Source organism: Gobius niger (genome assembly GCF_951799975.1).
Source record: "Gobius niger genome assembly, chromosome: 13".
NCBI classification, from domain to species: Eukaryota; Metazoa; Chordata; class Actinopteri; order Gobiiformes; family Gobiidae; genus Gobius; species Gobius niger.
Genome location: NC_136864.1, coordinates 11302612 through 11319199, shown reverse-complemented (window position 1 = coordinate 11319199; position 16588 = coordinate 11302612). Strand labels below are relative to the sequence as shown.

Genomic DNA, 16588 nt, shown 5'->3' with positions numbered 1-16588 from the left:
CAGAGCCAGCTGTGAGGTCCCATTTTCTGAGTGTGAATCTATTCATCAGTGCGGAGCGAAAGAGCGAGCGAACGGGAGAGGATGAGAGATCGAAGGAGAGGCAGAAAAGCGAGCGGAGAGAGAGAGGGAAAAGTGAGGAGAAAGAGCAGCGAAGTGAGGAGAAGCAGGACGGCGCCGCCTCTCGGGGTCCGGAGTCAAACCAGGAGCATCCATCGCAACTGTCCGTTCAGCCGCGGACCGAACAGCTCGCGACGCCACAGGAGAGCGGCAAACAACACGGATCTATGAGGCAGGAGGAGAGGGGGAAACTTTTACACTGCTTTATGTGCAAAGACACCCATAGAACTGCGCTCATTTTCAAAACACCTAAATCAAATCAAAGTATTGCATTTTTATCCACTATTACACATGTAGATATTTTGGTTAGTTTGTGTTGTATTGGTTTTTCCTCTTCCTTGTCAGCAGAGCACGGCGACACGAGCCGGAGGTCTTTACATCCCTGTGCAGAGTGAAACAGCAGGGGGCACATACTGTAGCAGCAGAGGACCAGGATAAAGCCCCCACGCGGAGCAGAGGACGTGGTCAAAGTGACGGCGGACTCACAAGGACGTACAGCGCCCTCGGCTAAAAATGGCACCGATGGGAAATACTAACGTCACAGTCACGGAGAGGAAACTACTTTGGTGAATGGTGCCTCATAATTATCAGCACACTTTTAATTCATAATAAGATCAAGATGAAGCATTGCATTTTCTAATTATGTAAAATTGAGAGATAAAGCAAGATTCAGTCCACTTTGCACATTTTAGGAGGAGAAAGGTTTGAGATATTTGACAGGATATTTAGTTTTTATGCAAAAAAAAGTTGATATTTGTGTGTATATTTGACCTTGTAGTGGCCAGGCAGCTGTATGAGTGGTCCGCATGGCGCCTTTACTTTCCATTACTGTGGTCTCTGGAATCAATTGTTTTGTGGGTTTTCTGGTGTGAGGGTCCATCACTAGTGAAAACCAAACAAACAATTGATCCTGGAGAGTCATAGAGATCACTGTAACGGGAAATAAAGATGCCATGCTGATCACGCATACAGCCACTGGGCCACTACAAGGTCAAATACACACAAATATATATATATTTAAAAAATTCCCACATAAAAAGCTGCATAATGCGCCTTTAATGCTCATCTTTTGTAACCAGTCAAATAGCCATTTCTATTGAAAAACAATAGTTTTTTGTGAGTCATGTGACATAAATCCCACCCACTGCCACAATGTTTCTTACCAGATAAGTCAAAGTAAACTGAAATCACAAAGGAATTAACAGCTCATCTATTCTGCCTCTCTTTAAAAATGCAATTTGGTTTCATTTGGAAATTCAAATTTTTTGAGATTTGATTTTGAGTTTCTGCCTACTTTAAGTAAATGGAAAGTTGTCCGTTATCCGCCAATATGGTGCTGACTGTCCTGCGTTGCCATGGAGATACTTCACTTTTAATAAACCACTTAACACATTGAGTGCCAAAAACGGAAACACTTTTTTATTATGAAACTAGTCACTCTGATACACCTTATGTGTGATTTTGGTAGCTCTGTGATGAACACAATTGAAATAAATGACGATCAAAAAGAGTCAGGATCTGGACATTTTCTATATATTATTGCGTTTTTCTTGTCTTTTACTCATGTACAGATCAAAACAGTTGAGTTTTTACCGCTTCTCTGAGTTTTAAATGGTCAAAATCGGTCCATGGACAGCTCTGTTAGAAAGTCTGCAAAACTACAATTCAAGTTTATATATGGTTGTATGATTATAAGAGGAAGGAAATGTAGACAACCTTCTTAATACAACAAACAATCCATAATGTCCAAATTCTTGCCATCTCCTTCCATGCGTTCATTCTCGAACGTCTCCTCAGCCCTGTCGAAAACACGCGTTCCTCCGCGGGTGGGATCATGACGCAAGACTTTAATGCTGTAGAGCTTGAGGGGTCTTTGCCGTGAATAAAGCAAATGGGAATCCGCCAAAACGCTTCCTGTATTTCAAACAAAGCCGGGGCTGGGGGCAGTGATGCGGCTGGCGGACTCCGAGGAAGACCAGAGACTCCTGACAAAAGAGCGGGAGGAGAGACTCGTTCCCTGTCAAAAAAAGTAACGTGCGGCAGCGTGGCCGGCAGAGCGAGTGGAGTGGCCGTCGGGAGAATCGGTCTGGAAGGGACAGACAAAAGTTCCTGTATGATGCATTATTCAAGCTCTTTGAATGACTTTTTGAAGACCTTATGCTGCGTATTCCCTCTGGTAACACTAAGGAAAATGTAGGATATCACTTCTCTGCACTAGGGCAGGGCAATATGGTCTAAAATCTATATCACCATATAAAAAACAAATATCACAGTTGACAATGGACAAATTACTTCAAAATCCCAGCCGAACGCCTATTGGGAAGATTTATTCAGTGATATTTTATTATTTTCCTTTTTTATTTTCCTCGCAAATATGATCTAATCAAGCAGTTCAGATCCTTCATTTCATTTTACCTTTTAAGCACCTGTCCCCGTGTTCTGCAGTTTGTGTTTAAGCTGCTCTGATGGAGCCGAGCGTAACATAAATTATATCGTGTCCACTAGGGCTGAACGATATGGACAAAATTTCATATCTCGAGATTCATGCCAGATATCTCGATTACGATACAATACGATATAACTATGGGTTAGGTGAAAACCACAACATAATACAAAAGGGCGCAGTTTTATTGATGAAAATCTGTATCGTTTATATCGTTGCTTTTTCGATATTAATATCTTGAATGTTCCCATCTTGATATCAATACGATGTATCTTTCAGCCCTAGTGTCCACAACGATATAAAAAATTATATTGCGATAACGATATGGACAAAGCAGGCTGACACGGTGAAGGTAGGAGCAGTGTGAGGCGAAGAACAAAGGCAGGTATCCTCAAAACTGCGTAATGGAAGCAATTTAAGCACTGACATGGACAGTAGCAGAACAAGTGTGTGGTGTATGGGCTATAAAAAGCATGAATGGAAAACATTTTGAGCTTTAGAGAAGAATAAAAGGCAGAAATATGGAGGATTCGTCAAACATCATGTGAGAAAGAAACTAAATGAAAAAGGAAACAGCTTTATTTTGTTGATTTTCTATGAAGCAGCAGGATGTGTAAAAGTGCTGGATTTTGTAAAAGTGGTAAAGGCATATAATCTCAGACAAAGACTAGACCTTTTCATAACTCCACAAACTTAAGCATGAAATCATCAGCTCTTAAAAATGAATAAATTGAAAGCAATTTGTTTCAATTCTGATATGGAGTGTTCAAGGTTAAAAGCGCAAGCATTCTTACTTGAAACTATGAGAAAATCAAAAAGCAGACTTTGAAAACAATCGTAGACAAAGGTAAAACTAGTCAAATGATATAATTTCACCAAAATTAACAGAAGTGCCTCCGCTTTTGTGATTGAATAACTACAGAGATAAAAAGCACACATTGCTTTTTAAAGGCTTGGACCACATTTTCTCGGCTCAATAAAAACAAAAGCTTAAAATAGACTTGATGATCGTTGCTTTTATCATTTCCCTGCTGTACAATTTCAGGTCATGAGTTTCAGAGTGCTGCTTTAACGTGGAGCTGACTGCATTAGAAAAACATCCAAGGTAAATACAATCCTCCATTGTTCCGCTGTGGCCGATAGAGCCACTGTTTGCTCTGGCTTCCAGTCCATTAGCCGCTATAGTCAGCGCATTACCACAGGCCAAGAGGCTGCCCCTTTTGTTCATTACTTTTTTCTCCATAGCATCAGTTCCTGTTGGGCTCTAGGTCATGACAAGTAAATTGAAAGCGCTCGGGCACAAAGACGATAAAACACAAGATATTTACCAAGATGTAATCGTTCATCTGGGCAAGGCTATTTTATTTGTAGGGCACAGATCACGCACATCTGAAGCACTATTCGTTTACTCAAGTTGGTTAAGCGAATATATCCATGGAGCTCACATTTAAAAGGACAGCTATTGCGTCACTTTGCTGTCGAGGCTGGAGTGGAAGAGGAGCAGTGACAGGCAGAGAGGGCTACAGGCCGACACCGCTCACTGATACTGAGGCAAAGATGTAGAGAGAGAGACGTCACGCTGGACAAGACAATCAACAATGACACAAAAGAAGACAGATAGCAGACAATAGAGAACACAGACACACATAATGCACTGGGAGCTACATGGATCAATGATAAGGAATCAGAACGGAACACTGTGGAACAAATTATTTTTAAACATGTGGGGGGTTAACAAGAAATGAGCAGCAAACCAGCAGTCTGTTAGTTAAATGAGAACGGCAGTCGGATCATGATTAGGCTGCTCCTCAGTGCTGCTACTACTAAAGCATAAAGGACACTTGTATGAAGATGAAGCAATAGTTGGGCTTGTTTAAAAATAATAAGCATTAAAGTATTGTTTAAGCTGAAATTATCTCCTGAGCTTTTTTGTTTATCCCAATAATATTACAGATTTTAATGGTCATACAGTTGCCTTATTTAAAAAAAAAAAAAAACAAAGCAAGATGTGGCACAGTGTTAATTTCGTCGACTAAAATATTTAGTCTTAATTTCAGTCAAAGTGATATTTTTGCAGACTATAATTGGACTAAAACTAAATTAAACGTTTTTCATGAGACTAAAACTATGACTAAAATGTCCAGATATTTTAGTCGACTAAAATAAGACTAAATAAAAATGAAAAGGAGAGACTAAAATCATCCAAACTTCTATTGACCGTCTGAAAGAGCCTCAGATCATTTAAATTCACTGCCAAAGCATCAGCTCTGAGCTTTGTTCATGTGGAAGCAGCTCCATGAAGTCGAGGACCACGATTAAATATGATTATAATGAATATTATAAATATAAGTAGACTAAATTAGTTTTAATTTTAGTCGACTAAATTGATATGCAATTTTAGTCGACTAAAACTAGACTAAAATTTAAACTTTTTTATTTTACTAAATCTTGACTAAAATTAAATTACATTTTAGTCAAAAGACCAAGACTAAAACTAAAATTAAATATGTTGTCAAAATTAACACTGATGTGGCAACTGAGTGTTTACTTCCCCCCACTCCTTTTCGGACAGCCTAATCTCAAAGGTGCAAAAGGTAAAACAAAATTGTACCAAGATGTAAATGTATTGAGTTGCACGTCTGAAACTGAGCTCACAACCGCCACAATCATGGCAGGTTGTATTTTGAGTTCGTACGAGTTTGTGTTTTTATGTTTTGTTTATGGTCCGAATAAAGATTATTCATTCATTCATTCATCTTGTTTTTATTATTCAGATACCGGAGAAACAAATCAGACATATGGCAGTAATGGGGCAGCTTCAGCAGCGTTGTATTATCATGGACATTTCCTTTAACAAACGTTTAACAAAACAATCAGATGCTAGAGTCAAAAATATCGGCATCGGCCAATGAAAATCCCCCAAAATCGGCCTCAGAAGAACCCATGTCGGTCGACCTCTAGCTACAACTAGGGCTGAAACAACTAATCGATTAATCGACAACTAATCGATTACTAAAATAGTTGTCAACTATTTCAGTAATCGATTAATCGTTTTCTAGTGAACACAGACTAAAATAGAGCAAAAATGACATGACAATTATGTATTTTGGATGAAAACCTACTTTATTTTTAAAGTGAGGGTCTGCAGTGTTTTGTACATTGTAAATTTCATAAATATCTGTCTTTGCCTCGTCCAATCAGAAAGCAGAATTAGCACAAAGAGCCTCCTACAAACGTTTCCTTTAAGTTTACTCCATCAACATGTCCTCAAGCGGCGCCACTTTAGCTCTATGAGATAAAAAAATTGAAAAAATACAATTTCCATGCACCTTTCACAGCCAAGCGATTAATCGATTAATCGTGAAAATAATCGGTAGATAAATCGATTATCAAAATAATCGTTAGCTGCAGCCCTAGCTACAACATAATATTACTTCTGTCAATGCTTATTTTAGCATAACTAAATGAACAATTCCAAGCATTAGACTAGAGCCTGGCTAACAAGAGCAACAAGTGCAGCCTTCAGAACACCACCTTCCTTTCATGCCATGTCCCATTCATCTCAATGACGTGTGGTCGATACTGTCTTGTGTCAAATTACTACCCTCAGCCAAATTAAGTAAAAAGTCCCTTCACCAACTACTAGTCTTCATCATTGAGCGGCCAAGCAATAACATTATGATAAGTGCAATTAGCATTTCCTTCTGCGGCATAGCTGGCATTCCCCAGCGGTTCGCTCATAAATATTTCAGATGCCTGGTTTTGTAGGATGTCATCGTAGAGCAGCGCAGCACAGGTGTGTCACGGACTCACAGGCAGAAATAACAGGTCCGGCCAAAGAGACTCGCACTTCACGTTTTTCAAGTCATGGCCCATCTCCAATCACTGCCTCCATCCTCTACTGACATCACTGTGCATTTAGGTTGTTATGGCCAAGAGCAAAAGTTATACAAGGCGATATTATAAGGTTTTAAACAGAGCGAACAACTGTCATCTCTTTGGGAAGCTGCTTTCAATGCAAAAAGACAAAAATCAATTGGACTTTGACTGACCGTAGATGCAAATGTTTCACCACTGGAAGGAGACTTTCAATCCTATATATATCATATATATCCTATGTGTTCAATACCTTTACTACTACAGCATCTACTCCACTACCACATCTGGGTTTCACCTTTATTTCTTGTCGTTTTAAATCTTGCAAAGATGATATTCTCCGTAAGAATATTCATTGTTGAAACAGTAACTTGAGATTTGTTAGTTCCAACTAAATGTCATAGTGAATACAAGACATTTTAAAAAGAGTGCTGTGATGAAAAACAAAAAGGAATGGGTTTAATGGCAGTGCCCAAACCTTTTAGTGATTTCAATATCCACACATGTCATGTCAATCAAATCATCTGATGTCAAAGATGTCAAATGTCAAAGATGCTGAACGTGTTTCGTCTTCTCCACTCCAGCTAGGCCATTTGATACACACAGATAAAATACATAAACAACCAAAATCATTTCTTTCACACCGAGATAAAGTTTGATGACCCAAACAAACTACAACAACGAAAACTGCCACCAACTCTACCAGCTCTGACAGAAACCAAAGCTGCAAGTCCCAAGTCAGAATCAAGCTTTTAGCACAACATGAAACTAAACAGTGGGCTAGAGTAAACGTACAGTATCTGACAACTCCCCAAGCGTGTGTAACATGTTTGAAGTAGCTCACAAATCCAGGATACAGGCAGTGACAACAGTGTGGTCAGTTTCACCTGTGTGAAGTTTATCCAAACCCAAACAGCGTTAGCAAGTGTTAGCGGAGTTAGCCGTGTTAGCTTTCCGACTAGCCAAGGGTTAAAAGCGCACAAATTGCTTATTTTGGAGAGAGCGAGGAGGCGGATAGGACAGATGAACACTCACCCTTTATAGTAGGCTTTTACCCGGACTTGATGTGAATGTTCGCTGTGGTGGGACATGGTGCTGTCCCGCAACGTCGGCATCATGAGCTCCGCCGCGGTCAGACTCACCACGGATGATATACCCCCTTCTTCCTTCTTTGGCTTTTAAGTTACGCACCACGCCCAAAAACTCTACTTTCTCCGTCCGCAGTCTCCCGTGGGAAGCGTCGCGGTCATTAATGCCCAAATACTGTAACAATCTCAGTCCCAGGTAAGGCAAAAAACGACATGTAAAGTAATGAAAAACTTGAGAGGTCCGTGAAGCAACTCCCTACTGCAAAGGCCTAGAGACGGACGAGACCATTGCGGGAATGCGGGGGTGTAACGGCTTAGCATCACACACAGAAATATTAGCATTGGATTATTTATCGCGTGACTTATTTCAATTATCGTTTTAAAGGGGCGATCTAATACAAATATTCCACAAGTAAATGCATAAATGTTTTAATTTGTCTGATAACGGTGTAAAAAACAATATTGAGAACATTCCGACTGTACCAACTGAAGCTTTTCTCGTCGGTTTGTTATGTGCAGCATTCAAAGAAGTGCTGTACAGCCCCTCCAGTCATGACATTCAAGTGCACTGGTTTGTAAATAATACAAATGAGTACAAATATTATTTAAAAAATATCTTTTTGGATGGGATTATTGTACACCAAACAGAATGTATTCATTTTTTAGAAAATTAAAGCTACACCGCGTAGAATTTTGCCCAATAAATTGATTGAAATACAAGCATTTATTTTGTCACAGATATTTTCTTCATTGGAAAATACCACATAAATATACAAACAAACATTTACGAGGCTCACCCCTCCTAAGATATGAGTGTAAACTTAACCGGGAGTGGGTGCGTCTCCAGCTCGTTTCCATGGAGATGTGACGAAAGGCAGTAGGTGCTCATCCAAATCAACTCTTTTATTACACACTGCAGTAACAGCATTTTATGTGTTGAGCTGGTTATTAGGAGCATGTTTTGTTTTGCCGGCAACAGTGTAGTTCAAAATGTTACGCAATGTACCTTTAAGTTTTACAAAATGTTGGAACATTTCAGAGGTGTAGCACAAAATAGTCCAGCCAGCCATACTCACATCTTTCTCTTCAAAAGAAAGAATAAGAGAATAGTCTGGAGTCTGGCTACAAAATAGTGGGTCCTTTTTAATATGATTTTAAGCAATGAAGGGCCCCCCTGCTCTCTGGGACCTGGATAAATAAATAGTACGTTTTAGCCCCCCAGTTTGACACCCCTGGCCTATTCACAGGTCCTCGTCATATAACTAGAACATCATTATTTCTGTAATTCAACTTAAAATATGAAACTAATATATGATATAGACTCATGACATTCAAAGTGACTGTCAGCCTTCCTTTGTTTGTTATAATTTTGATGTGACTTGCAGTCCATTTTCAAAATATTCTAATTTTATGAGATTTTTTATGTGGGATTTTTACAAGCTGAGCCATAAAAACAAAAATTCTAACAAATAAAGGCTATACATACCTCACTTTGCAAGTAATGAGTCTATCATATACTAGTTTCACAGTTTAAGCTGAATAACAGAAGTGAACGCACTTTTTCATGATAATTATATGACGAGCACCTGTATACATCAAACTAATCCATGTGATTCGAGGCTGGCTTGAACCTAATATCAGTGAGTTTGGGTCAATACAGAGGAGTTTATAAGGTCCAATTATGTAGCGTATCAGCAGGGGTGCCCAAAGTGCGGCCCGGGGGCCAAATGCGGCCCTCAGACAGACCAATTTTGAGATGGTAAAGACGGTACTTTTTACTGCAATTTTAATAATTCTGCACAACAAAAACCTAAAAAAAAAGTAACATTTGTTGTGAGACAGAGCTGGCATTATGGTTCACAGCCTGAATAAAGGTGTGGGGAACGGTTTAAACCTCTCTTAAAATACACTCAGTTGGATGTTTTAATGCACTGACCATCGATCTGCGGCCCTCCAGGTGGATCTGATGTCACCAAGTAATTAAGAGTTCAGGACCAATGTCAAAGTTCTTTACCCAGGACCAATGTTAGGATTAGGTTGGCTGTAACATTTGTTCTGGGCAAACAACTTTACATTGATCCTAGACTCTTAAATATTGGTGAAATCAGATCGACCGGCCCTCCATGCTGTACACATGTCAGTATGTGGCCCTGTCAATAGTTTACGGAAGTATATCTAAAAAAATACACCAAGGACCAATAGGCTATTTCTACAAATATTTGACCTACCATACATACCACCAGGTCTAGATCAAGGCTAAACCCAATCAGGTCTGGAAAAGGCCTAGATAGGACTAAATGATGTCTTCTATTACAGTGTTTCTCAACTGGTCGGTCGGCGGGACCCAAAAGTGGGTCACAAAACCCTTATCCAGGGGCGGACTGGCCGTATGTCCATTCTGGAAGAGCAAAGAAGGGCCACTGGCTCTCGGGCCACCGGTCTGGCCTCTCACTTTACCTTACCCCTACCCCCGGGCGAAACCGAGCTTTACCCAAATCTAAAAGCTGAAAGGAAAAGCAACCAAAAACAAAAATGTGCTGGAAAAGCGACAAAAAAGTGACAAAAAGTGACAAAAACACGACAAAATGTGACGGAAACGTGACGACAAAGCGATGAAAAAGCGATGAAAAAACAGCAATAACATGAAAACCCCCCCAGAAAAACAAGAGACAAAAGTGACAAAAAAGTGACGAAAACACGCCAAAAAGCCACAAAAAAAGTAATGAAAAAGCAACAATAACATGACAAAAATGCAGCGACAACGTGACAAAAGCTTTCAAATGAGACGCTACAGTGTTGCTCTCCAGTCAAGCAGCCTTTTGATTTGGGTAAAGCCGAACTGGAGAAAATGCTCTCGGTTAAGGCGGGGGGTAAGAGGTTAACATATGTATTTGTGGAAGTGTCTTATTTACACTAATTTGGGCCAGGCCTGCCCTTATCGGTTGCAAGCCTTTCCCATAATAAAAAAAAAAGCTACTTTCTGCTTTATAGGCTTATCACAGGTTTATTAAACTATAATTTGTAATGAAAATACACAATTTTACATTATATGAGCCTACAACAAAGTCAGATCTGTTTATGGTGATGGTGGGTCCCGGCACCACCAGTTAAGAACCACTGTTGCATCCCAAAAACACAGAAAAGCTTCTCGTATTAAGTCTCAAGTTACAGATGACCGTAGACCTCCTGAAAAAGATCAAGTGCCCTCAAAGGGACACATGCCACAGTTTGAGAACCACTGCTCTATAAATGATGCATCTGTAAGGCTTGACACACTTTCTCACCCCATGACAGTGGCTGAGCTGTGGACTCTTGCTGACAGCTGCTGGTGGGCAGACTCAGATGAATGAGTATGTCCCACAGCGGGGACGCCTGACTGGGCCGATGAGAGGCAGGACATCACAGGGAGGACCAGACCACAGGGGCAGGGAGGGCAGAGAGGAGGGAGAAAGGCAAGAAACAGAAAACTGAGAAGGAGCCTGTGTGAGCTATACTCCCTGACACACACCAACAAGCTCCACATTTATTTGAGGAATAATCATCCGAGGAATTCAGAGATATTTCACTTTAATTGCTTTGATTTATTTGAATGCAACGGTGACCTACTTATAACCCAGTGACCAATGTGTTCACTGACATAAAGTAGGTCAATGCATGATTTCTGAATTGTTATTATTATTATTGTTTAAAGAGGGGGCATTATGCTTTTTTCAATCACATAGCACCAGTCTATATCACACTACAATGATGACGAAACCTTCTGTTAGTCTGTAAATGCAGTAAATTAGAATAACTGCCTTGTATAAAATTGCTCTCTCAAAATGGCTGTAGCGAATGTCTTGAAATGGGCCTCTGTCTCTTTAAGAACCTCTGACTCTTTCCGACACGCCCCCTCCACACGCTGTCTGTGGCATCAGTGGGGAGGGGGTTCTGCTGAGGAGCAGTGGTTGGTTACTCGGCTGGTGACGAAAGCTTGGAGGCGTCTCCAGGAGGTGGGGGCGTTCCTAGGAGGACTCAGGCAAACCTGTCCCTAAAATGGCCGCCATCAGAGTTTTTACAGATTACTCAGAAATACGTGAATGTGCCAAGTCAACACTTCAGGCATGTTTTTAATGAGGGAATGACATAATAACATGATGTAAAGCTTGAAAAAGTCGATTTTGCATAATACCCCCCCTTTAAAAAAATGCAAAAGCAGAATGTGGCCCTTAAGCTCTGACTGTGACACATGTATAACAATCATTTTCTGTTGTTTTGTTCTTATAGGAAGTTTACAAAACAATCTGAACCATGGACAGATCGCACCACCTCACCTCAGCTCCTTGTCTCCATGGTAACGTGCACCTGTCCCAGAGCAACACATGCAGCGGGACGCCCTTTGCTCCTCTTCACAGGGGCTTGAGAAGGGGGTGTGGGGTCATTAGACAGACTGCACAGGGACAGGGATGATCTCTCCCACTGCAATACCTGGCTCTACCACATTTAATTACATAATTTATTCACATCTTTATGCAAATCTTTCATTGCAACCAGATTAAATAAACAAAGGGTTCCGCATCAGTCTGTTTTACATGCCAAAGCTTTATTGAAGTTAAAAGAAAAAAACAAGTGGCTCTTCAATACGAGTTTGGCTTAGGTTGAAATTTAACTTTTCAACCACCAGAGGGCAGTGCAACCCTGGTCTTATAGATCTGAATCTTATATTAGTTTGTAAAAGGATAAGAATCAAACACTAAGATCTTAGAGATGTCATTTCTCTGTTTACAGCCTATTTCACTTTTAGCTCGTTTGTGCTCATTTTGCCTGCAGCTGTAACCGTCTTAAATTATTCAACCAACAACTGTCGACCTTATGTACAGGTGAAACTCAGAAAATTAGAATATCGTTAAAAAGTACATTAATTTCTGTCAACTTAAACTGTGAAACTAATATATGATAGACTCATTACATGCACAGTGAGATATGTAGCCTTTTATTTGTTATAATTTTGATTATTATGGCTCAGCTTGTAAAAACCCCAAATTAAAAATCTCATAAAATTTGAATATTTTGAACATGGACTGTAAATCCTAATCTAATCTAGTTATAATCATCAAAATTATAGCATATAAAGGCTTAACATATGTCACTCTGCATGTAATGAGTCTCGATCATATATTAGTTTCACATTTTAAGTGGAATTACAGAAATAAATGAACTTGAACAACATTCTAATTTCACCTATGGCCAAAATTGTGAAAGTAATTGTTCTGAATCTGCAGTCTTAACATTTTATAGAACATCTTAGCAGCTTCTTCATTATAATAATGAATAAAAATCACTGTTTCTCAAACGGGGGTGTGAGGTCCGCCGCAGTTCAAGACTTTGTTTAATTTAGAGCCAATTTCGGGCATGTAATTGTCCTTTTTTGGGTTAATCATGTCTTAAAGTATTGCCCTTTTAGACCTGATTCCGCCAGGACTTTTTGCGAGTGTCAATTTAGCACTTTTTTGAGCGGTTGTTCAAGATTAAATAATCCCAGAGTTTCTTTAACATGAGCCTCAAACACTGTCCCTTAAAAAAGGAAGACAGGAAGGAAACACCTGACTGTAATACAATCTTTTATGTCTGTCAAACAATACAGTAAAAAACGAACACGTAGGTTTACTTTTGTTTATTTGAAACAAGCTTATTCACAGCTCATTGTTACGTGATTAAAATACAGTTTATTCTCTTTAAGTGCATAATTTCTCTGATGAAAAATACTCTCTATGCTCCACATGAGGAATGTGCTGCCTGGATGTAAAGTCTCGATGGAATGTCTAGAGTCCACAAAGCATAGACGCATCTATGGTCCGGAGGTCAAAATGAACAGGAAACACCGACGTGGCCAGTAAATAGAGGTTTTCCATGCACGCTTTTTGGTACTGAGAGGCTACTGTGCAAATGTCCATAGATATATAGATACTACGAGTAATAGCGGCTGCAGAGGCGTTGAGGTTCATTGATTAAGAGGCACTGCAATGATAAATGTTCTTCTCATATCAAACGTATTGCATCACTTAAGTGCAGTGGTTCTGAATGGGAGAGTCGGACCCAGTTTTAGCCTTAGTCCTTTTCATTGTGATATTTTACAGATTTTTTTTATCCCGAAGCAGACCAGAACAAAACAGCATGGCCCGGATTCAATTAAGCAAACGCAAGATCCTCCCTTTGAGTAATTACTGCATGTTCAGCAACACTGTATATCCCCAAAGAATGAGGCGGACTACCTGAATGTGCTGACCCGGTGATTGCATATAAGTGTAGATTCCTTGATGACAATGCCAGGATTTATCGGGTGTGAAATCTGGGAATGGGCCCGTGTCATCATAGAGGAAAAATCTATTATTCAAGACCTAATAACGTTGCTGAACATCCAGGTGTTATCCATTTTATCATTTTGCTACAAGCTTTTATGGCACATGTATGAAAGCCACAAAAAAAGCAATTGAACTATTAAGTAAATCACAAATAAAGCAAAGGGAGGAGAACCCGAATATCTTTTAACCTTATGTTTGACCTGTAGTGAAATCGAAGCATCTCAGTGGAGACGAGCTACTGCAAGATGTTACGTAGCGTTAAATTATACACGCGTTTCCAATGACATCACGCATAGTTCCGGCGGCCATTTTCAATAATAAAGTAGAATTATGCAGTACTTCAGCATTTAACAAACAGTATTATCTCTATTCAGGATGAAAATGAAAGACAACGGATTGACAGTGGCATTTTTACGTTTATGCTATATAGTCCGCAAATGTGGCACAGACGTAGTAGCTCTGTCTGTTGAGCTACAGCAGGATTTACTAAAGATCTGTTTCACTCTGAAGACTAAATGAACACATCAACGAGGAAACAGAAAACCTTTCTCTGGGATGCCTTGGCTGCTCAAGACACTAGCATGCTACCGGTTAGCAACTGTCACCCAACTGTCAATGACCTCAACACGATAAACACATGTGTGGCTCACATCTATGAACACTGAGGAAATACTACAGTAACAGCTCAGCTTTGACCTCTGTCACATGTTGTATCCAAGGTTTGATGTTTGGAGTGTGGTTCAGGGCTTTTTCTTGGAGAAGCTTATCGCGTTGAAGCTAAATGCTAACCAGTAACATGCTAACGTCTTGAGCAGCTCACTGGTTTCTTTGCATAAACGTGCGTCTTTGGAGACATGTTTTTATTGTTTTCTTCTTGAAGAATGATAACGATTATATAAAAATGCCAGTGTCAATCTGTTGTCTTTCATTTATATCCTGAGTAGAGATATTGTTACATGTTGTAGTACTGCATAATTCTACTTTGGTATTTAAAATGGCCGCCACAACAATAAAAGTCACATGACTGAAAGGCATTCATACTGTATATTGATCTTTACTATGTTCCACTTTTGGGCCCCGTCTCATCTCACCGATTAAGAACCACTGCAACATTCAGTCTCGAAACAATAAACACACGAGACACCCTTGATCTCAATGTAAACCTTGGATTATAAGAGAAAACAAACCTGACAGTACATAAACTTGGAAGTAGCACCAATGGATCTGAAATTGCTATGACAACAGAAACGGCGTATAAAATAACAGATATAGTAAGAAATCTAAATGTTAACAATACATAAAATCTTTAAAAATCATAAATAAGTTATAAAAACAGGAATGAATATTGTCGAAGGCTTCGTGTCGGTCTCTGGATGATGTGATTCGGGAAAGACAGCAGCAGCTTGTGATGACGTCTGATCCGCTGTGACTGGCAACAAGGAGGCTACTATACAGGGCTGGGAGCAGACACGGGGTTTGTATTGAGATTTGAGCAAGTAAGGAGTAATAGTAATGATAATGTATAAAGTGCAGCAAATGATGTTCTTAGTGTTGAGTACGACTTTCAACTAAAACTTTCCCCAAACCTTTGCGCTTCCTCAAGTCTCATATCGTCTGTGTTCTCGCCTTTCACACAAACTAATCACCGACTCCATGTCCAAACTAACTTTCTCTGCCTCCATAACTCACTCTCTTTGGTCTTCCTCTTGCGTTTTAGCATTAGACAACAACAAAAAAGACCCATCACCATAACATAATACAAGTTTAACTGGTAGATATTTTCTCAAATGTCATTAAAACACGTGTTATGCATGTAACACATTGAGTGCTGCGCTGTTTTGGAGATTTAGCTGTAGAGTGCCAACAATCCAGACCATTTTTAATGCTATTTGTAGCACCACAGCGTATTCTATATATATATATATGTTAGAGCTATTGACACCAGCTATGGCTCGTTTGAAAGGTGAGACTCTAAGCTCTCCGTAGGTTTAATTCTACGGATCCTGAGAAATCCTAGGTTAACAGAGGCTAGTTTTGATCGAAACAGTTTTTTCCCCTCTAGAAACGGAGACAACAGGGGTTTTATGAAACACTCTCCTTTCTTATTAACTCCTCTCTCCAACTCTCTCCTCCTCTCTGGACGGACACTAACGTCATGGGAAGAGGCAAATGTCTAAATATCTCTGTTTCAAGTCAATTTTCAACGACAACATTACGTTTTGAAAATCACTGCGTGTAATCGATCACGTGTGCATTTAAACAGCCTGGTTCTCGGATTGAAGACTTTATTAAGATCTTTCTCAGCTGTTCTTGGACCGATTTTGACCATTTAAAAACTCAGAGAAATGTTAAAATCTCAACTGTTCCAATCTGTATATGGGAAGCTGCTCTGCTTTGTCAAACGTGCTCCAGAGAGCAAGAGAGAAGCTGCGTAACACCACGCTCCCTCGGACTAAAAAAAAGAAAAGAAACGCAATAATATATATGAATTGTCCAGATTGTGACTTTTCACAAGTTTTTGATTGTCATTTATTTCACTTCTGTTCATCACAGAGCTCCAAAAATCGCACATAAGGTGTATTAGAGTGTCTAGTTTTGTATTTTTTTTTTCCGTTTTTGGTACTCAATGTGTTAAATCATAGTGTGTTCTTCTTTATTTTCATATGAACGATTACCGTAGTTGGGTAGGGATAAAATTAAAAAAAGACTAACACAAGCAACCA

At 39.6% G+C, this 16588-nt stretch overlaps 1 protein-coding gene across 2 annotated transcripts in view; it reads right to left on the bottom strand.

The window, feature by feature from the left end:
- prkci (protein kinase C, iota) overlaps window positions 1-7791 on the bottom strand; it is a 61147-nt gene extending 53356 nt beyond the window's left edge. For both annotated transcript variants that reach the window (XM_079569761.1, XM_079569762.1), the window contains exon 1: window positions 7472-7791. In XM_079569761.1, coding sequence (XP_079425887.1) covers window positions 7472-7554 — 83 coding nt within the window. In that variant the 5' untranslated portion in view covers window positions 7555-7791. The remainder of the gene's footprint in view (window positions 1-7471) is intronic.
- Window positions 7792-16588: the final 8797 nt, after the last annotated feature.